Consider the following 22,549-nt stretch of genomic DNA (forward strand, 5'->3'; position numbering starts at 1 on the left):
ACAAGTATTATGTTGCAAGAGAAATATTGCCAATCGTAGGTGGGATTTTTAGGAGTAAAGTGTTGCTTGAGATAATTGTTGAATGCCCCCCATTGTGTTGCTCTTCAAGTGCCTTATATAGTTGCTCAAGTGAGAAAACTTCCCCCTACTTTTGCTCCTAAATACTTGGTCAACCCATGAGAATTGGGGGTTGTTATTTGACTTGGTTGATACCCACTTTGTTGCACGTGTACTATATCTCACTTCAATATGTGTTTGTTTCCCCTTTAATTCCATGGTCCATATTGCTCCACTTCATCAATTCCTTTATCTTTCCTTCAACCAATAGGAAGGTGCCACATCATCAATCCTCTTACTTTTGTCTTGTCCATTCGTGTGTTGCCACGTCGCCTTTGATAAAAAGTGTATTTTTTATCCCTAACAGTAACCCGTGTATCATTCCCTCATTTTTGGTCTTGAATGGCTGAGTGGTATTTTGACTTTTGTTTTAGATTAGTATTATTATTATTATTATTATTAATTATTATTATTATTAGATTAGTAGTATAAATACACAATCTCTCATTATTATTACACCACCTCACATTAGACATTAGTTTTCACCTTAGAATTAGCCTACCTTAGATTAGAATAGAAGACTCTCTCAATTAGATTAGAAATTAGTCTCTCATACTCTCTCCATTTTGTAATAAGAACCCTAATTTTCCTCTCCAATTAATTTTCCCTTTTAATCAAAGTTGTGACCTTTTTTCATCATTAATGTAATCTCACTTTAGTTTATTCAAGTTTTTCAATTATCAATAGTTTACATTTAGATTAGTGGGTTGTAATTGAAGGGACAAGAGATTCATCCTTATCATATTCAACCAAGTTTCCTACTTTATTCATCAATGGTATAATTTTCTTCCCTTTTCTCATTTTATTGTCTTAATTCAAGTCTAGTTTAATTGTTTGTTTAGATTAAAGTTCCTACCTTTATTGTCTTAATCATATTTGTTTAGATAAAAGCACTTACCTTTATCGTTTTAATCATGTTTGATAACACAATATTGTTAGTGGATTGTTTGATTAGTGTAGTTTTACACATGTTTAGTGAGTAGTTTTATTTGTTGGAGGTTGGGGTTTGTACAAAGAATGATGGGTAATTATGGGGTATTTGAGTCATGTTGCTTAGTCATTAATCTCATTATGTGTGATTGGCCACCTTAGTGGATTTGCTTGTCTTGAGACTTCCTAGAGGCCAATAGGCGTCTCATTCTTTATGTAACCCCGTTGACAAAGAGATTTGGGGCGGGGTGAGCACACTTTAGGTGGGTTTTAGAGTCTATTGTCGTGAGAGCGAGTAGACTTTATTCCGGGTTCTTAATAGGGTGACTTCACCATGAGAGTGGGAAGTTATCTCTTTTGGGTCTTGGAGGTTCGAGAGAACTCCGTCCCATGACCCTCTATCCACACTTAGGTTTCCGACTTGGTCCTTTCTTTTACTCCCTTTAAACCGTTATTTCTTGTGCATAACCCCGTAAATCCTCCAACACCTTTTAAATTAGGTTAGTCGCATTTACTTGTTTATTTAGTTGCTTTATTCGTGCTAGTTCATTTAATTGACTTAGTTATTTACTTCATGTTTTTAATCATTTCAATTAGATGTTTAGTTTAAACCTCTCATTATTGATTGACTAGACTAAAGCAAAGACCGAGACTTATAACCCGATTCTAACCCCACCATCCTTGTGATCGACCTCGACTTACCCGACTTTACTAGTTAGGTATCGAGCTTTATAAATTTATTTTTGATAAGGGTGTGACGACTTTAACCCTGCTATCACTGGGGTAAACGCACTCTGATTCTCCGACACAATTTCTCCTAGGAACTGTTTCAGTCTATTAGCTAAGACTTTTGAAACAATCTTATATAGTACATTGCACAAACTAATCGGACGATAGTCCACCATTTTATCATGGGCCTTCTTTTTAGGGATTAAAACAATATGGATTCTATTCAAATTACCTGGAATCGGTGCGCCATTAAGAATGTCCAACGCTTGACGAATCACAGAAGGCCCTACTATGTGCCAGTAGGTCTGGTAAAATAAGCCATTCATACCGTCTGGACCCGGCGCTTTAAGCGGATTGTTTTGATTCAAAGCCAGTAGAAGATTTGTGTAAAAGAATTATTGTAAAAAAAAAAAGGCGTGTTACGGCAAATTCTCTATAATAATTTTCGTAAGTGTAAATTGATTACTACTCCCTTATATAATTCACTTTTTGAAACTTACTCCCTTATATAATTTTTTTCGAAACTTACTCTCATAAAATATCTCTTTTCAAATATTGCTCCCATTGAGTGATTTCGGCCAACCAAAAGAGAAATATTTTCTCCAAAATTTGAAATTTGGTACTAATTTTTCTTTCATATGACTATATTACCCTTAGCCTTATTATATGCTTAATTTAAATCAACTATTCCTCCCAAATTTGTTAAATTCACCTTCTTCCTCCCAAATTTGTTAAATCCCTTTCTCCCTCTTGGTGCAGTTGAAGTGTTCAATATATTGATAGGCTATCGCAACCTAATCAAAGATAAATACCCTATACACACATGAATGTAGTAATAGGGGTCGAACACAGGGAGACAGGAGTTGCTACATAAGTTGTTATGAGGTGAATTCTATCAAAGTCGATTAATGATTGGTTTGGTTGGGTTTATAAAAAAATAATAATAAAGGGATAGTCTAGGGAGGTCGGGTCGCACATGCAAATTATGTAAATGCTCAAGTTAAACATATGAGTTGATAAATCGTTAATTGTTTAGGCTTAAAACAACCACCTCTCGGCCTTATTGTCAACCATAAGTCGGGTCCTAGAGAACTCTCATTACGTCTAGGTCGTCCTACTAACACATGTTTAGTCTAATTCAATTTCGTGCCTCTCGACTTATAAAAGTGAATTAACAAATTTAATCTAAGATAGTGATCAATTATCAAAGACTAACAATACAATGCAAACATGTGAAAGAAACAATGAAACGATATTATAACATCCTAGTTCAACAATTGCAATAACTACTTATGCATGGTTTCCCTTATTCCCTAGACAATTGAATTACTTATGCATAATGAAAACTAATCTAATGACATATGAAATGATAAAGATAAACATACTAACTAGTAATGTAAATGGCAAATGAGTAACAAAACAATATTGGAAATAAGATTACCTTAACAATTGGGAATGAACTTGGAAATGAAGAACAAGATAGAACAAATGGAAATAACTTGAAATGTAAATTGTATATAACTTGAATAAAATTGTTTATAATATGAAGTGTAAGAACTAAGAACTAAAATGAAAATATAAAAGTGGTGTAGAAGGTGTGTAAGAAGTGTAAGATCAACACCCTTTATATAGGGGTGAATGATGAAACGTAAACAATTAAGAGGAAGGGAACCCCGATCGGGGACACCACACCCCGATCGCGCTCGTAGTAATTTGGCCACTTTGTCTTAATTTCCGTCTTTAATTGCAAAGGAATCCAATGTGTAATCTTAATGCTCCTTAATCACTCGAGTTAAGAGCATCATTTGGCATCCTAAGAGCATCTCCAAGCTTGACTTTTGGACTTTACTTTGGGCTTTTATTTTGTATGATTATTTTGCATATCAACTCAAGCTTCATACTTCTTACTCGGGCCTGAAAATGACCAAAATGCCCTTCCGAGGTCATGCTTAGTCTTTTTAGCCTCGTGAACTCATGTGCTTGCTACTTTGACGGGAAAAAGCTACTAAAAGCTTAATTTCCTACAAAACACAATGAAAACAAGCAAACACAACTAGAACACGGAATTAGCTCACAAACACTAACTGTTCCGGGTGTAATTCCAGAGCAGTGTTGTTTACCACGCAAGCTTGGTGAATGGATGTCTTTCCCTGCTTTGACTCTTCCTCTTGGTCTCTCCTGAAACGATGAACAAACTGAGGGCTCGGCTTTGCACCGAGCGTACTCACTCCGACGCTCAAGTCAGTAAACTTAAAGGGATTAAGTTGTGTGTTACTTGGCGAAGTATATATTGTAGAGAGATAAGGAAGATATTACCAGATTATGAGGTCTTTAGGTTAGATCGTGGATCCCTTCCTCAATGAGGGTTGAGGAGTATTTATAGACTTTCACCTTTTGTCACGTAGTGGCCAAGTGGCTAGCAGGTGGAAAGACTGATCTACCCTCGGCCGAGGGACCCATGGCGGGCCGGCGGGCCCCGTTGACTCCATGCCGAGGGGTCTTGGATATGAGTACGCGGATATGTGCCCCGGCTGGCTAGTTGTCCCAGCCGAGGCACAAGAGACAGGCCGACATGCTGCGTCGGTTAGGAGGTCTAACGTGTTGACTTGCTGTCTCTTGATCTTTGACCTTGCTCAATATGTTGACTCGGTCAGCGGGTGCAGAATATGCCCCATCAATTTGCCCCCAGCGTAGTCTATGCCGTGGTATGGACCTTAGATGAGTGTTGAGCGTATTCTGCGCAAGTAAAAAATTTTACGCCCAGGCTTCTCCTACCTCGGCTTGGTTACGCTTTAGGCCGTCACCGTATCATATCCCTCCTCAACATGGATGTGTAATGGACATCGGATGTGGAAAAGAAAGTGGCGCTGGCCGAGACCGAGGTTGTGAGTGCCGTGTGCTTTTGATTGCCCCGTAGGTCTTTGTCAAGCTTGGTTGAATCAGCGGGCCGTTTGGCAAGTAGATACCAAGGGGCGTGTTGAAGAAGATACGTCGATTGGCATTCTGTCAAGGAGCGTGTTGAAGAAGTTTTGTCACTGTTTGTCGATTGACATTCCATGGCTGCATGCTTGACATGTGTCTCGTTGTTGATTGGTTGACGCTTCATGGGCTTTGCCCTGATTGGTCCGTCTTCGTGGGCTTTGCTCTATAAATAGAGCAGTATGCCCCTTAATTTTCGCACAAAGTTCAACTTCTCAAAAATTTTTCTTTCTTAGATTTTCAAGGGTTTCTTTCTCTTCTAATCTTCAGAATCGTTACTTCAGCGTAGCACTTTTTCCAAGGTAAACAAACAAATTTTTCAACTTTTAATTGTTTAAGTTTCTTTGTTGTGAACATGTCTTCTCATTGATGCTGGGACCTAGTAATCCCGCTGGCCGGGGTTCCCCGACGCGTCTTGATGAAGAGGAGGCACTAGCCGCCGTTCCGATAAGGTCTGGGGGCCCTAGGTCTCCTTCTCCTGAAGTTGATCCAAAAGTTCTGGAGGATTGGGAGGATGATGATGATGTTGATGATGACGGTGACGGTGAGGAAAGGGCTCATCCTGATGACGAGAGGCCGTACGTCCTGGATCACGGCGACGCTTGTAAGGTCGGCCCTAACCGTGCTTGGACCCACAAATTTGCCAGTTGTTCTGGTCCTGACTTCTTCGAACATCATTTCTCCTTCGGCAGGGAGTATAAGATTGTTATTCCTAGAGATGGTCGGTGTCTGTTGCCCTCCTCCGGCATGTATCGGCGTATACATCGGACACCGGAGTATGGGCTCCGGTTTCCTCTGAATGAACACGTTATGGCAATAATTAAAGCCATGAACGTCGCCGTGGCCCAACTGCACCCGTTGGCCATTAGGACTATAGTCGGCTTTGTGTGGCTCTGCCTTTTCAAGGGGGAGGTCCCAACGGTTAACTTGTTCCGCCGGCTTCATCATCTTCGGCCGTCGGCCCACAGTCGCGTTGGGTGGTACGGCGTGCGAGACGGAGCGGGTTACGTCTCCGTTGATAAGCTTTCTTCTGCCCGCAAGGACCGGAAGGCGCGGTGGGTGTACGTTGAGGTTCCGGAGGATTATCCATTTGCCCGGTCCTTCCAAAGACCGTGTCAATTTGCGGTGCGAGAGTAAGGGGAGCATGACAAATGAGTCTCCGGAGTAAGCTTAAGATGGGCCTTGAGGTCCCTCTTAATGCGAGATGAGAAGCGGCCGATGAGGTTTGTTTGAGGTCAAGCGCCAAGACAGTTTACGGGTCGCCTACCAAAGCGATCTTTGCTTTGGCCGCCGATGGCGATGCGGCAAAGAATGAGCATAGGGAGACGGGCGGTCGTCACCGAGCTCACCCGGCATCTCGGATAGCCACTGTTCGGGGCCAATTATTAAGCCTTTCCTCCCTGCCATCTTTTGGCGCTTCAAATGATATGTCTGTAACCTTTTGTTCTTCTTTTCCTTGTTTTTTTATAAAACTTTGGTAGGTTGTGTTTTGGCTTATCCCTATGGGGACGGTACCGTCGTCGTATTCTCCTTGTAATCATTTTCAATAACGTTTGTTTATTGGCCTCGGCTTGGCGGGGCTTTGATCACGATCCTTCACTTGTCTTCTTACGTTATTAATTGAGCGCTTTTTCGTTTTTACCTTCGGCCTGGCCGAGCGCGAATGAGTATCTCAACCGTGTTTAACGTTTTTTAAACATGTTGGCATGTTGGTCGCTTCCTCTTTCACTCTCGGTGCCTGGCCGAGGCGTCCGATTTGCGTTTTCCAACCGCCGCCGTGAACATGTTAGCGTATCGACCGTTGTGTCCCCTGCCAGGCCTTCGGTTGGCCGAGGCGGCTAGAGGTTACTGGCTCGACAATGGCGTTCGTATCTGTAGACATATTGATCGCTTCCTCTGTCGGGCCTTCGGTTGGCCGAGGCGGCTAGAATTGCGTCTCAACAGTACTTATACGTTCCTAAGGCATGTTGGTCGCTTTCGCGAGTATCAATCTACTTTTGTGTAGTGATCGCGTGGCGTCTACTTCTTGGGGTGATTGCCGGCTTGGGCGTGGCGTCTACCTCGATATGACTACGGAGGGGATAAACGCTTTGATGGAAAACTTGGATGATTTTTCAATAGATATAAACACGCGTTGGGATGCCGACAACAGTTTTTTGACACCTCCGCCACTATACAAAGTATTTCCTGAGGTTATCAGTGTTCCAATGGCTCATCAAAGGCACTCCCTCCATATCTCGTCAGGTATGTACCCTACTCATTTCTTCAACCACTTTGTAAGGACCCTCCCAGTTGGCCTTCAATTTACCATGAATGTTCCCTTTGTTGGTGGCGGCCGACTTTCTTAGGATTAGATCTCCTACTTTTAAGTCCCTTTTGTGGACTCTCCGGTTGTAGGCTCTTCTCATTCGGTTTTGGTATCTTTGCCAAGTTGAGGCGTCTTTGTATCTCGGCTTTCTTCGACCAGGTCTAGGGAGGTTCTTAGACCTTCCTCATTTTCAACCGGGTTAAAGGTGGCCGTTCAATGTCGGCATCATCGCTTCAATTGGCGGGATCGCTTCGGACCGTAGACTAAGTGGAATAGATCAGTACCCCGTTGCTTCTTTCTCTCGTGGTTCGAAGGGACCACAGGGCGCCGGTAGTTCATCGGCCCATCTTCCCTTTAGGTCTTCAAATGTCTTCTTCAAACCGCTGAGGATTGTTTTATTGGCCGCCTCCGCACTTTGTCCGTTGCTCTGTGGGTGGCAGACGGAGGAGTATGCAAATTTGATACCAAGTTCTTCCAACTATTCATTATTGTGTCACTCCAAAACTCTCGGCCGTGGTCAAATACCATGACTTGGGGTAACCCAAAACGAGTTATGACATTTTCCCATTACCTTTCTTACGGCCGCCGTCGTCTTGGCGCAGCATGCGCGACGGCTTCAACCCATTTGGTGAAGTAGTCAACGGCGACAATCAAGTACTTTCTTCCTCCGGATGCCGTTGGAAATGGTCCTAGTAGATCCATCCCCCACCGTGCAAAAGGAAGGGGACTAAGTACCATTGCGTCTCGGGAAGGTGCATGTATCACCGGAGCATGCATTTGACAGTTGTTGCACTTTTTGGTTTTGGCTCTGGAATCCTCAAGCATGGTGGGCTAGAAGTAGCCGGCTCGGAGAGCTTTGTGGGCTAGTGTTCTTGCCCCCATGTGATGACCACAGATGCCCTCGTGAATTTCTGTCAGTATTAGCTCCGCGTCGGCTGGGCCGACACATTTCAAGAGTGGCCTTATCACGGACCTCTTGTATAATTCTCCTTCAAACACCAAGTACCTTGCCGCGATCCTTTTTATCTTCTGTGAGAGACTGCGGTCCTCCGGTAACTCATTCAACAGTTTGTACTTCATTATCGGAGTCATCCACGTTGTCTCGGCCTCTATGTCGCCCACCATGCCGACGGTCTCGGTAATGCTTTTGGCATTCCCGATGTCCACCAAAGACGGTTCGACCGACATTCTTGATGGTTGAACTGGCAAGCTTTGAGAGAGCGTCGGCTCGGTTGTTCTCACACCTGGGAATGCATTGTATCTGGAAAGATTTCAATTTTGAAGTGTCAGCTTTTACCCTTTCCAGGTATCTTACCATCCCGTCGTCTCGAGTCTCGTACTCTCCTCTGATTTGATTAGCCACTAAAAGTGAATATGTTTTCAAAATGATGTGCTCCGCCCCTACAGCCTCTAGCTAGCTCGACTCCGGTTATCACCGTCTCGTATTCGGATTCGTTGTTTGAGGCCGAGAAGGTAAATTTCAAGGCGTACTCAAACTCGTCCCCGTTTGGGGCCGATGATGAGTATGCCGCTCTGAGCCGTTCGCCGTGGAGGACCCGTCGGTGTATACTTCCCATACTCCAGGGTTTTGCTCTTCTTGATATGTGCACTCGGCCAGGAAGTCTGCAAGTGTCTGTCCCTTTATTGAGGGCCTCGGCTTGTATTGAATGCCGGCGGATAGCTCTATTGCCCATTTGATGAGCCTGCCGGATTGCTCAAATTTTTCCAATGCTTTCTCCAACGGTTGGTCGGTTAAGACCGTCACGGATGTGCGTCGAAGTAAGGCTTGCTTTCCTTGCGGCAACGACGACAAAGAAAGGTCGCTTTTTCAATCAGTGGGTAATTTCTTTCGGCGGGCAACAATGTATGGCTGACAAAGTAGATTGGGTGTTGTTGTTTGTCTTCTTCTCACGATGATCACGCACCGACCGTGGCCGAGGTAATCGCTATGTCTGGATATAGCGTCTCCCCCGATCGGCCGGACGGGGTTGGGAGAGTTTGAAGATGAGCTTTCGATTGCACGAAAGCCGTGCTCGTTCCTCCCCCCACCAAGTCCTTATTTCCCTTCAACACTTTGAAGAATGGGGTGCTCTTGTCGGCTGACCGAGAGATAAAACGGGCTAGAGCCGCCATCCTCCCGGTCAACATCATAACCTCTTTTCGATTCCTCGGCTCCGGCAGGTCCAGGATTGCTTGGACTTTCTCGGATTGGCATCAATTCCCCAGCGCCGACAAGCACGCCGAGGAACTTACTTGACCGGACACCGAAGTTGCATTTCATTGGGTTAAGTTTCATCTTGTATTTCCTTCGTGAACAAAATGTCTCGTGTAAATCGGCTAAGTGCTCATTTGTCGGACTTGCTTTTTACAATAGCATCGTCGACGTAAGCCTCAATGTTTCGCCCTTTTTTATTTTGGAACACTTTGTCCACCAGTCTTGTGTAAGTTGCGCCGGCGTTTTTCAAACCGAACGGCATCATTTTATACATGAATGTGCCGTCTCTGGTGATGAATGCGCATTTAGGCATGTCTTCTTCGGCCATGAATACCTGATGATACCCTGAGAAGGCGTCCAGCAGGCTCAGCATAGTGTAGCCTGCCGTGGCGTCGATTAAACTATCTATTCGAGGCAAGGGATAGCAATCTTTGGGGCACGCTTTATTAAGATTGGTAAAATCTACACACATCCTCCACGCCCCCGATGATTTCTTCACCATTACAACATTAGCTAACCACTCCGGATAAGTACAAGGCATGATAAAGCCCGCCGCTAGTAATTTATCTACCTCGGCTTTGATGGCTTCATCTTTCTCGGTGAGGAGTTCCTCATCTTCGCTTGACGGGCGGCGGTGGAGAGTACGTTCGACTTGTGAACAATTACCTCCCCGCTCACGCCCGGCATCTCGCCGCCGAGTAAGCGAAGACGTCTTTGTTCTTCCTCACCGGTCTAGGAGAGCGGCCCGAATTTTGGCTCCAGGTTGACACCGAAAGCGATTCACGGTGCGCCCGGGTCAATTTCCACTTCTTCGGTCTCCGCTCCTTCGACCATGCCGACGGTGACATCCATGAGGTCGCCCTCCTGTTGTAAGGATGGGCTTTTCCCCTTCTCTGACTTCTTCGCCACTTTGAGGGATTTGATGTTGCACCCTCTGGCAGATATCTGGACGTTGACTACTTCGTCTTTTTCGTCCTTTGAGACGAGCTTATGCGCTTCCCCCCGGTCCGAGACATACATCAGTGTCAGGGCCCGGATGGACATTACTGCATCGGCCTCGCTCAGAGTTACTCGGCCTATGAGAACGTTGTAGGCGGACGAGCCCTCAATGACCACGAATTCAGATAGGACATTCTTAGCCGCATTCCCCTCGCCGAACATCACCGTGATCCCGATTGACCCCAGGGGTACCAGGTGGCCGGAAAAAATCAGTACAACGGATTGGTGCGGGGGCTCAAGTCCTCAATCTTCAGACCGAGATTGAGAAAGCACTCCCTGAACATAATGTTCGTGTAGGCGCCTGTGTCAATCAGGCACCTCTTGACCAGGTGGTTGGCTATGTCCAAGTGGACTACAAGTGGGTCGCTGTGTGGGGCGATGACTCCCTCGTAGTCCTTCTTTCCAATAGTCATATCGGGGATGTTGGAGCGGGGATCGTTTTTGGGCACAAAGTTGATGGCCCGATATAATTCGTTCGGTGCCGTTTGTGCCCATGAGCGGACCCACCGTTCTCGTTGCCCCCGATGACAACATGGATTACTCCTATCCGTTCAAAGACGGATTTTTTATTTAGCCGCCGGTATTAGTCTTTTGGCCTCCGTGACATATTTCTTTGGCTCCCCTTCCGGATCGCTCTTCAATGGCATTCTTCGAGATGCCTGCATGCGGTTGTCGATTAAGTGACCGGTGTGGCCGTGGTACTAACAAGACCGGCTCGTGTCACCGTCCCCCCTCGCCTTGGGAGGCCTTTCCCACTTCTGACCCTCGTTCTTGCTCTGGGAGAAGACCTCGGCGGCAGATACGACCTGGGGGGTGTGACCATTGTACCGCTTTTGGTAGTACGGTCCCGAACTCCCCGCGCCCGCCGAGTTCATTTCTGGCGGATTTGTCGACCGTGACCTATTATTGTCACGGCGTCCTTCATCCGGGTTGTCCTCCCGCGGCTCTTTCTCTCTCGAGTGCCGGCCTCGGGGCCTACCCGGGTTTTGTGATAGTCCTCCACCTTTATGGCTTGGTCGGCCATCTTCCTGGCGGAGTCTAGGTTCAAGCCTCCGCACTTGATGAGCTCGTTTTTTAAGTCTCCTCTCGGGAGGCCTTTCATCGATCGAAGGCGCGCCAGTTCATTGTTCGGCTCACGAATCTGCCGAACCTTGGCGTCGAACCTCTTCACATAACTTCGGAGAGACTCGCCTCCCTCCGTCTCGATAGTCGGGAGATCCGATGTCTCGACGCCCTCCTCTTATCGCAAGAATATTTGGGCCAAAAATGTGTCCCTTAGGTCGGCATAACCGGGGGCGGCCAATGAATTTCATGGCCCCGTTCGAAATATTCATTGGAGGCCCTTAATTACAACTAGAGCCGGCCTAGCTTTGGCCGTGCCCGACCTTCCTTGACGTTATTTTAGGCAATTTGACCCGACCACTAAATATTAATCCCTCTACTCGTGGGAACTGACCCTTCTTCATTTGCATGAACTAAAACACGGCTAAATTTGAGAAAAGATCTCAAAATTGTAACAAAAAAACCCGTAAATTTTCGGTGTAATTTTCATTATTAGATTTGAGATAGCCACCCTAAAATAAAGTCTATTAGAGTAAATTTATCAACTATATTAATCAAAAAAACCGAGAGAAAATAATAGAATTATGCATCACTCGAAACAACTAAGAAATAAAAATAGAAAAATTTATAAACACTGATACTTTAAACCCAAAGAAAAAGTTAAGAAGAAACAAAAGTCAATAGGCGAGACTTTAGGATAGATTAGATATTTAGATTTGATGCCATGCACTGACACTTTGCAAAATAAATACGGAGTATAAAGATTGGTATTGTTTTGGGCCCAGTGATAAATAACTAGCCATAAGCTCTTATTTAGTCTGTTGATTTGGGCCAAGTAATGTTAAGTTCTTTTTCTTCTACCTATTAATTATTAACGGGCTGGACTTGAAAATTTGAGGCCCTTTTGTCTTATGGGCCCCTGTGCGAAGAGCTGAATTGCTCTACCTATGGGCCGCCCCTGGGCATAACAGTATACCGACTCATCGGGTAGCCCCTTGTACCAACTTTGTGCCATCCCATGCAGAGTCGTTGGGAAGACTCGGCACCAAACCTCATCAGGTTGCTCCCATACCGACATGTAAGACTCGAAAGCCTCGGCGTGGTCGGTTGGGTCGCCTTCTTCTTTGTATGATATGGGTGGCAACTTTAGCTTAGTCGGCACCGGGACCTCTAGGACATAGGCATCGAGGGGCTGTCTGACCACGTGTCGAATGACACGCGGCGATCGGCTCCTCGCATCTTTAGTCCGGCTCCTCTCCCCGTGGCGGGAAGGGCTTCTTCTCCGACTCTGGTGAGTCGGGCTTCTTCTCCGACTCTTGTGAGTCGGACTTCTTCTCCGACTCTGGTGAGTCGGACTTCTTTCACTCCTCTGGGGCAAGCCTCGTCGGTGCTGCGGCGACGCTGTCCTACCGCGAGTGCGGGAAGGACTCAGGTCTACCACTTGCACTCACGGGCTCCCCGGCGTCTTGACATGGTCAGCTTCCTCCAATGCTTCGTTCAGGTTTCTCGGAGTCACTTTTTGGACCCTGATCTCCTGTGGGGGCGCCGCCGCTCTTGTCGTTGTGACAGTGTGAGTCGGCGTGCTACCCATTAGGTCCAGGAGTAGCTTCAGTTTAGCTGCATCAACCACATGTCCCATGATAGTGACTTGGTCGGCGGCGTGTGTATCTTGTTCCTTTGGCATCCCGTTCGTCGTATCGGTGATACGGCCGGTGGGGACTGCCGATTTCGAGTTGTGGAATGTGTCATCTTGGTAGAATTCGGTTTCCACAAGCACCGTTTTCGGTTGTTTCGACATCTTCTTAGCTCGTTGGGTGGGTTTTGTGTTTTTTTTTTTTGTAAGGGATTTGACTAGCTTCTAGTATCTTTTCCCCACGTGACGGCGCAATTGTTCCTGGGTGTAATTCCGGAGCGATGTTGTTTACCACGCAAGCTTGGTGAATGGATGTCTTTCCTTGCTTTGACTCTTCCTCTTGGTCTCTCCCGAAACGATGAACAACCGAGGGCTCGGCTTTGCACCGAGCGTACTCACTCCGACGCTCAAGTCAGTAAACTTAAAGGGATTAAGTTGTGTGTTACTTGGCGAAGTATATATTGTAGAGAGATAAGGAAGATATTACCAGATTATGAGGTGTTTAGGTTAGATCGTGGATCCTTTCCTCAATGAGGGTTGAGGAGTATTTATAGACTTTCACCTTTTGTCACGTAGTGGCCAAGTGGCTAGCAGGTGAAAAGACTGATCTACCCTCGGCCGAGGGACCCATGGCGGGCCGGCGAGCCCTGTTGACTCCATGCCGATGGGTCTTGGATATGAGTACGCGGATATGTGCCCCGGCTGGCTAGTTGTCCCAGCCGAGGCACAAGAGACAGGCCGACATGCTGCGTCGGTTAGGAGGTCTAACGTGTTGACTTGCTGTCTCTTGATCTTTGACCTTGCTCAATATGTTGACTCGGTCAGCGGGTGCAGAATATGCCCCATCACTAACATTAGTGCAAATGACATGTAAAAATAGAGCTAAAATAGGGGGTTAAAATGTATATAAAATGGACTTATCATATATTAAGGCTAAAGACAATATAGTCATTAACAGCAAAATTTAGTATCAAATTTCAAATTTTGAATGGAATATTTTCATTTTATTGACAGGAGTCGTTAAATGGGAGCAATCGCCCTTACTACTAAGAGAATAAACTCTTAGTAGTTTTCCCGCCTAAGAAAACAACTCTTAAAATTATACATGGAAACAATATTACATTTATATTTTAATTAGATCTTACATTTATTTTTTACCTCTTTTGCAAGAAACAATTATTATTCCTAATTTATTATACAATCATTTCCATAAATGTTATCCTTCATCAGTTATACTCTAAAATTACGCAAATCTCCTTTTTATATTATCCTTCATCAATTAGACTCTAAATATGGTTTTTTAAAGGACGTAATATTTTTTTATGTATTTCAGTTAATTATTTGTAAATTGTCTTTTTAAATGCGTAGTATATTGTTTTTACTTGTTTTCATTATAAGGTAATATGCATTTTAATTAGATCTTACATCACTTAATTATATTTTAATGTCATATCATGTAATGATATAACATTATAGTGTGATTTTTAACAATAAAGTAAAAATAGTTTCAGACAAAAATAACTTAACTTAAAGTGTATTATATTTAGTACTCCTTACATTATAACATTAAACTGCAAGTATAATTAATTTATTCAATTAATTTAGTAAGAAAGTTTTTTTATAAAACAAATCTAAAAAATATCATACTGTAGCACGGGAACTATACTAGTATTTGATAAATGTGACATTTTATGGGAGTAATTTTTGAAAAAAAATTATATAAGAGAGTAGGTTTCAAAAAGTGAATTATATAAGGAAGTAATAATCAATTTACCCTTGTTGTAATTACAAAAAGTTGTGCTCTTAGAAAGGATTTTGGAATGTAGTGTAGTGGGATGAATGCGATGAGCTTGTAGCATTGTACCAGAAAGGTTGGTCCAACCCATGATTAAGACCTGGCCCACTACATTCCTGACATTCTATTTCCTTATCATCATCCTTATCATCATTTCTCCTCAACTTCTAATCTTAAGGTTGTTTTGGATTAGCTAATTCATGCTCAATAATTACTCTATCTAACAATAATGTTTACATTATTTTAGTCAATTATCAAATACTCGTACTTCTTCCATCCCAATCATTTGTTTTATTTAATTTCGACAAATTTCATTGTAAGTAATTGACTTTTACATCAAAAATATAAGAATGAGCATATCTTGAAGCGAAATTAAATGTCTAATATTTGAACTTATATGAGGATCCACCCTATTTTACCAACATTAATGATTTTAGCGGATAAAATCACCTAGTGTTTGATATTCATAATCTAGGTCCGAACATATCAATACAAAACCCTTTCCTCGAAAATGGGAAAATCACAGCTCCAGAGAAGCAAGCAGGTACCAAAGATGTACTCTATATAATGCTAAAATTCACAAATCTACAGCTCCCCAGGGTTGTTTACCTTCAAAAATAGTTGTGCGCACTCGGCTATTCTAGATGTCCAAAATAACAAAGGCCTTGTCATGACAAATCGGCTCTAAAGTTTGGCTCACGAAGAGGGATCTGTCGGAGATTTAGAGAGAACCAACAAAATGCTATTCTCCAACGGTAGGGCTTCCGGAACACTCTTCCTTTTTATGAAGCTCCCCCATTTTTGTCTCTGGGTTGCAAAGTCCTGCATTCCAAGTTATATGAGGATCCATCATTCCATATTTCCATCCCTTAGACAATAGGATCCCTCACGATGCCGACAATAGGATCCACACCTCAGTCAGTGTGGCAGCTCACACCTTTGGGAAGAGGGGAGGTGTCTTGAACTACTTGCGTCAGTTTTATAAAATTACTTGTCGAGAAAAATTGAAATGATTATACATGGTTTTCTTTTTGCTATATTAGTTGCATATCTATTTCCTCTTTCTTAGTTTGCATCTCACCAATACTAACCTAACTTGTAATCACTGACCCAAAAATGACCCCACTCGAACCGGAATCTTTCCGAAATGATACAATAACAGCATACCTAACAGACCCAAACTAAATGACTTGAGAAGATGGAGATGAAGCTACATGACGACTCCAATTCTATTCAATATTCTTAGATATTAATGCTTTATTAACACAAACCCACACAGATTATCTGTATGACATAGAAGGAAAAGGACCCAACACCAGACACAAATTTAAATTAAAGTAGTACTTTAGAAGCTAGAATACAAACCTGAACATTTAGGTATATCCCACACAGCAATGGATGTTGACGTACACTCTGGAGAACATAATTCATGATTGTTCTCATGATTGACATTCATTGCAAGCATCCAGGAACCAATCGTAACATCCTCGTTGCTAAACATCCGGAAACTGAAACACGATGGTAACATATCAAATTTTGTGGACACGTTGTGAACCTGAACCCCGACCTCCTAAAGACTCCCCCGTGAGACAAAATCCATATTACATCTTTATTGACATCCAGGTAAAACGCCAATTTTTACAATTCATATATATACCTTATACTTCATTCAATTGATTCATTACATTCTTTCCATTTATTTTAATTCACCAAGTTTGCCTTTTGGGGGTCACACTCAAACCAATTCACAATGTTTCGACTTTAATCGAAAATTAATTTTGACTGTAAAAAGACAACAATACCCTCACAAAGTCTGGGTTCCATTGTCCATCCAATTGCTTGTTCACAGTCTCCAACCACTTTGACATATATACCCTTCTCACGAGCACCTTTTTTAAATTATGTTATTTGTAAATATAGTGAATGTAAAATAAATGAAGGGAGTAAACCTTATTTAAACCATATACTCTCCATATATCACACCTCTTCAACCTCAAGCACAGAAAATGTGCATGTCCATAATGTGATCATGGTAAAAAAAAAAAAATGGAATTCAGAGTGAAACCTTCAGTAAATGAAGAGCTGTAACGAGCCTGTTTGACAGTCACAACTCTTACAAGTCATAACAATCATCGAAAACCATAAGAGAAGATGTTGACCTATATGTGACTCTCCATCACAAAGTTATTCTAGAAACTCCAACAAGAAATATTATACGACTAATAACTATAGACCCAAGTAATTTTTTTGAAGTATGGATTCTCCAATTTTAGGGAATAGAAGTTAAGGAAATATAACCAGACAATTTGGATACGACTGTTAGTTGATGATACTGTTTATCAGATCCCAGGAGAGACAACAAGCAGAGATGAGGTCAAACATGGCTGCTTTAAGGGTTCCCTGTCTGTTTAGGTAACATTGAGTTTTAAAAGCCATATTTGTCACATGTACTTCAGTTAACAACGAATATTCCGGGTAGCAAACAGGAATCAATTAAAAATATTAGTAGTTCATGAAGCAAAATTACCTGTCATTTCTTAAGGCAGCCAAGGTCCTGACAACTTTAGCAGAGAGGGCATATATAGGACCATAGGCATGGAGAAAATACTCGTTCCCAAGTAGATGGGATAGTGGTTCATACCTGCAAAACATAAATAAATAAACTAATCAAATAGAGACCCAAGGATGCCGTAATAAAAGGAAAGTTGACGAATACACTAGCACCTAATGATTCATCAGAATTGCTCTCTTATAGCCATTACCATCAGCGAAAAATAAAAACATCATTATTACGCATTGCTAACTTAATAACAGATGTAGGTAACACAAAAAAAATTGGATTGCCTAATCAGTCAAGACTTAAGACTGCCAGCTCAGCTAACTTTACGCGTTATGCCATCAGCAAATACTGATATACTATTTGGCTTCAGTTCTACCAAGAATCAGTACTAAAATGCAGTTTCCATAGCTTCCTTCAGACATGCAGTTATGTATTAGAATAAGTGAACTCTGCACCCATTATTCTACTCCCTCCACACACTCATTTTCACACCATTTCTCTAATATATGAGAGGAGTATTTTAATGAAATGGGGTGAAAATGAGTGTGTGGAGGGAGTACATTGGAGTGACTTGACACAATGTAATCCTCCGCCTGTCTCATTTACTTACATCTGTTGTATCTTGTGAGGGAAATTTTGAACAAATTTAAGAAATAGACGAGGCAAAGTGAGAAAAAGGTCGCATCTTCTCTCAAACACAACCCATTTCGACGTAGCATAACTCAACTGCCCTTAACCACATTGTGGTATCTCGTACATCAAAATTGCACAAATTTGTCACACCGAAAGAATAACGTGTCGGCACTACACCACTTACCATTTGAGTTTCGGATCAGTGAAGACTGGTCCCTTTTTCATGCATCCTATGTAAGTTTGAGGGTTAGACCGCTCTTTTGCCAACAAGAGTGAAAGGCGATCTACCAACACAACATACAAGAACAATACATTTGCTATCAGCCAACAAAGGTATGCATTGAATAGGCAATGACAAACCACGTCACAAAAATAGTTACCTGGCCTCAGATATATGTCATCATCTGCTTTTACGTAAAACTCAGAATCAAACAGGGCATATGCAGCTTTGAAGAAAGCTAGCCTGTAGAAGAAACATTTGTGACTTGTGAGTGCAACGACAAACGAAAATCACGAGGATTATTATTTACATTTATTAGCACTGACGTTTTGTATGGGAGCTTACTATACTCTTCCTCTATATCTAATAGAATGAAGTCATCGTGCTGAGCAACTTCCTTTTTAAGTACAGACATTTTCCACTGGACATTAGTTCTGCCAATAATAAACCTGAAAGCTAGACCAGTAGCTTCCTCTAATCTGCAACAATGATCTCATGTTAGGAAGCATAACATATTTATGAAAAAAACTGCCAATTTTATTTATATGCAAGAGTAAACTCAAAATGTTAACACACATTAAGTAACACAGTGCCACGAGAAAACCAGGAGAGTGAGGTAGCTACCAGATTTGCTTCAAGGACTATTTCGTTTATTATTTTCCTTGCCTTCCCTGATATACTTTAAAAACTTTTGATATTAAAAAAAAAAAAAAGATTTGGATTGGCCTTTCTAGCATGAAGCAACAATTAATTACCAACTCACACTGGGAAAACCACAATGGAATGAACCGCAAGGGATACTCAGAAATGTGATACATTAAAATATGTTTGGATCGAAGGATTTGGAGGGAAAGAGAGGGGAGGGAAAGAAAGGGTGACAATTTCCTGTCCTTAGTTAGAAAGATGGAGTAGGAGGGATTTGGAGGGGAGGGAAAATATTATCCCTCCATTTCCCTCCTACACGGCAAATTAAAATCTTTCCAACATAGGAATGATTCGGAAGGAACAATATTTTTCCCCATTCCCTCTTCAACCTAAATTGCTGAAAAGTTTTAGGGTGTGTTTGGATTGAGGGATTTGGAGGGAAAGGGATGGGAGGGAATTGGAAGGATGAGTAATCCATTGTTTGGTTAACAAAATGAAGGTAGAAGGATTTGGAGGGGAGGGAAAATGGATCCCTCCATTTCCTTCCTAGGCAAGTTATTTCCCCGCCAACATAGCCAAGATTTCGAGGGAAAATCATCTCCTCCATTCTCCCTTCCCTCCCCTCCCCTCCCCTCCCCTTCCTTTCCCTTCCCTCCTTCCCCCTCCCCTCCCTTTCCCTCCTTTTTTTCCTATCCAAACACACCCTTAGTGTGTGTTTGGATAGCAAAAGTGGAGGGAAGGGAAGTGGAGGGGGAATGGGTTGTGGGTGTTTGTATACAAATTCCTTCCAAATCTTGCCTATTGTAGAGAGATTTTGATTTGTCTTGGAGGAGGGAAAATGATCCCTCCAAATCCCTCCCCCTCCATTTCCCTCCATCCTTAATTGTTATCCAAACAAGGGATTTTAAATCCCGTACTCTCCCTCCCTTTCTTTTCTCTCGAAATCTCTCAATCCAAACACACCCTTAGGCTTTTACTCGTCAACATTTTTAATATCTTTGTGTGAGCCATCAGGTTTAGTCCAGAGTCGAGACTATGCTGTCTAGGACTCTCGCTCCTGAATTTCAACACTACAATAACTTAATTGACTTCTTCCCAGTTAATCTAATAAGCGCTAGACACAGTCATCAACATCAACATTTCTCTTAAATAACGAAAAGCTATGAATCACCACAATTAATTAAGCTTCCAGCAACATCAAGGATTTCTTCATTGTATATGATATGCATAGATAAATAATTTCACTCAACAAAAAAAACAATGAGACCATCTAATCAAGTTCACTACACCCAGCCTATACTTACTACATAATTTCAAAAACAAGTACTAAATTTGAAAACATAACATAAGCTAATAAAACATGAAAACATCACGATCAGAAGGCAAACAAATGATTGAGACGGAGGGCGTAAATGACAATGAAAACATGAAAAAGGAGCAACCTTTGAAGACCATCACGATCAGAAGGCAACCAAGTTTGGCGTAACGCCCGACGCCGTCCCACAGATCCAAATCCAGTAAAAATCCCAACAAAAGCCATCACTTTATGCCTCTTAACATCACCCTTAACCAATAGAGAACCATCTTTGTTACTGCTTTCTGTTCTTTCCCATACTACAGAAACTGATCTGGGTAGTGTAGAATGACAGTTATGCCCCAAAAGGGTCCTTGAGATTGCAAGATAACCAGAGATTAGTAGAGTGATTAGGATTAGGATGCAGATGATCTGGGAAGTTGGTTTACGAGGGAAGTATTGTGGAAGTGATGAGCGGTTGTTGAAGATTTTAGGCTCTTTTGAGGAGGGCATTTCTGGGATTTGGAAGAAAATTAAGATGGAAATTAAGGTTGAAGAGAGAAAAGAAAAGGAGTCGTCATTCCGGGTTCCAAGCAGTTGTATTTTACAAATATTAAAATGAGTGAAAATTACAAATAACCACCACGTATTTATAATATTTTACAAAGAAAAAATTACAAATAACCACCGCGTATTTGCGCTTTTTTACAAATTACCATCCCGTATTTTCATTTTTACAAATAACCCCCGAACTTTAATGTATACTCCCCAATCACCACTGTATTTTTTTCCCGAACATCATTTTTCTTATTTTTCGACTTGATAAATTACGATTTACGCGAAATACCAAAGTTACCCTTATTAACTTAGACTAATTAATTCATTAATCAAATAACAACTTGATTCATCAATTACACCAAAAAAATCCCAAATTTCTTCTCTCTCAATTTCCAGATTCTCCTCTTCCTTTATCTAATAATACATCGATTTCTGGATGAACTCAGCGCTGCACCCGCACCAGCACCATCTCCGCCTCACCACAAGCACACGACCAGGCCACCGCAATTGGTGGTTCACGCTCAACCCAGGACGCCAGCATTGGCTCTCCCTCACAAGCTTATCTGTTCTCACCCTCCAATTTCATCCTCCAATAATCACTATTAATACAATCTTCACACTGAATTCGAGTTCGGGACTCCAAACTCAAGCTCACATGGTACCATCATTACATGTCACGGATTCACGCCACTCTGCTGCTGCCCGATGTAGAACCCAACAAAATGAATTCCGTTGACCCGAAACTGAGCACCTAATAATAAATTGCGAGCAAGAACTGAAGTGGCGAAATGAAGGAGGACATGAATCATTAACTAAGAGCATGAATTCCGTTGACCCGAAAATGAACCCTACTCTACTTGTCGACTTGCTCTTGCTCGGGTCCTGAACTCATCCCACCTGGGTCCATGGTAAACCCGCACGGGTCTGTTGAAGTTGTCGTTAATTCAAGTGAGGGCAAACTTTGGAAAATGAATCATACCATTTGCAGCATTGAAATAGTTTGGAAAATGAGAGAGAGAGCAGGAAGAAGGAGAATCTGGAAAACAAATGAATGAATTGGGGAAGAAGGAAAAAGTTTGGTTATTAATGAATTCTGGAAATGAGAAAGAAGGGAAAAGTTTGGTTTATTGGTATTGCGCGTAAATCGAAACTTAAAAAGTCGGAAAATAAGAAAATTGATGTTCGGAATAAAAATACGGTGGTAATTGGGAGTATACATTAAAGTTCGGGGGTTATTTGTAAAAATGAAAATACGAGGTGGTAATTTATAAAAAAGCGCAAATACGTGGTAGTTATTTGTAATTTTTCCTTTTACAAATTACCATCTTCTATTTGCGTTTTTACAAATAACCCCCAAACTTTAACGTATATTCCCCTATCACCCCTGTATTTTTACCCCGAGCATTTTTTTTATTTCCCGACTTATTAAGTTACGATTTACGTAAAATACCAAAACTACCCTCATTAAATTTAAGTGACACTCTTCCACACGCAACACAATATTTCCCCCAATTTGACTAAGAAACCCTAAATCCTCAAATTCATACAATAATTTCCCCAATTCATTTGCTTTTTACCCCTCAATTGGTGCCCAGAAATGAGTCGCAAGAATGTCTTTGGTCAGACATTCTAGAAGAGCTACATATACCAATCGTCGATCACCTCAAAGATCAACACAACATCCTCCATGTTCGGGTTGTTTGCTAGGAGTGGTGGCGATGCGTCTCGCTATCTCTCCTCTGCAATAGAAGAGTATTATCCACACTTTTACCCCCACAAACTCATAACCACCAACCCTCCCCTTTTAAAGGCAGGTGCATCATCTAGCTTGCAAACTTAAATGGTGACATTCCTCCTACTCAGAATATAGAA

The 22,549-nt window shown here is 42.2% G+C and overlaps 1 protein-coding gene across 1 annotated transcript; it reads right to left on the minus strand.

Annotated features, from left to right (window-relative positions):
• Nucleotides 1-15,128: 15,128 nt before the first annotated feature.
• LOC141629734 (putative beta-1,3-galactosyltransferase 14) lies at nt 15,129-20,713 on the minus strand. Its single transcript, XM_074442693.1, has 7 exons — nt 20,268-20,713; nt 18,507-18,659; nt 18,341-18,423; nt 18,145-18,244; nt 17,295-17,408; nt 16,133-16,275; nt 15,129-15,589 (listed from the first exon to the last, which is right to left on the minus strand). The coding sequence occupies exons 1-7, from the start codon at nt 20,630-20,632 to the stop codon at nt 15,510-15,512; spliced, it is 1,038 nt and encodes a 345-aa protein (XP_074298794.1). The 5' UTR covers nt 20,633-20,713; the 3' UTR covers nt 15,129-15,509.
• Between the last annotated feature and the right edge of the window lie 1,836 nt (nt 20,714-22,549).

The sequence above is a fragment of the Silene latifolia genome, chromosome Y (assembly GCF_048544455.1).
Source record: "Silene latifolia isolate original U9 population chromosome Y, ASM4854445v1, whole genome shotgun sequence".
Classification (NCBI taxonomy): domain Eukaryota; kingdom Viridiplantae; phylum Streptophyta; class Magnoliopsida; order Caryophyllales; family Caryophyllaceae; genus Silene; species Silene latifolia.

What these genes read in the sequence shown, in the direction of transcription:
- LOC141629734 (XM_074442693.1), bottom strand. Translation starts at nt 20,632, where the DNA reads ATGCCCTCCTCAAAAGAGCCTAAAATCTTCAACAACCGCTCATCACTT. An exon ending in AGTAAGCTCCCATACAAAAC is followed by an intron (nt 18,424 to 18,506) that starts GTCAGTGCTAAT and finishes TTTCTTCTACAG; the next exon opens with GCTAGCTTTCTTCAAAGCTG. An exon ending in ACTGATCCGAAACTCAAATG is followed by an intron (nt 17,409 to 18,144) that starts GTAAGTGGTGTA and finishes TATGTTTTGCAG; the next exon opens with GTATGAACCACTATCCCATC.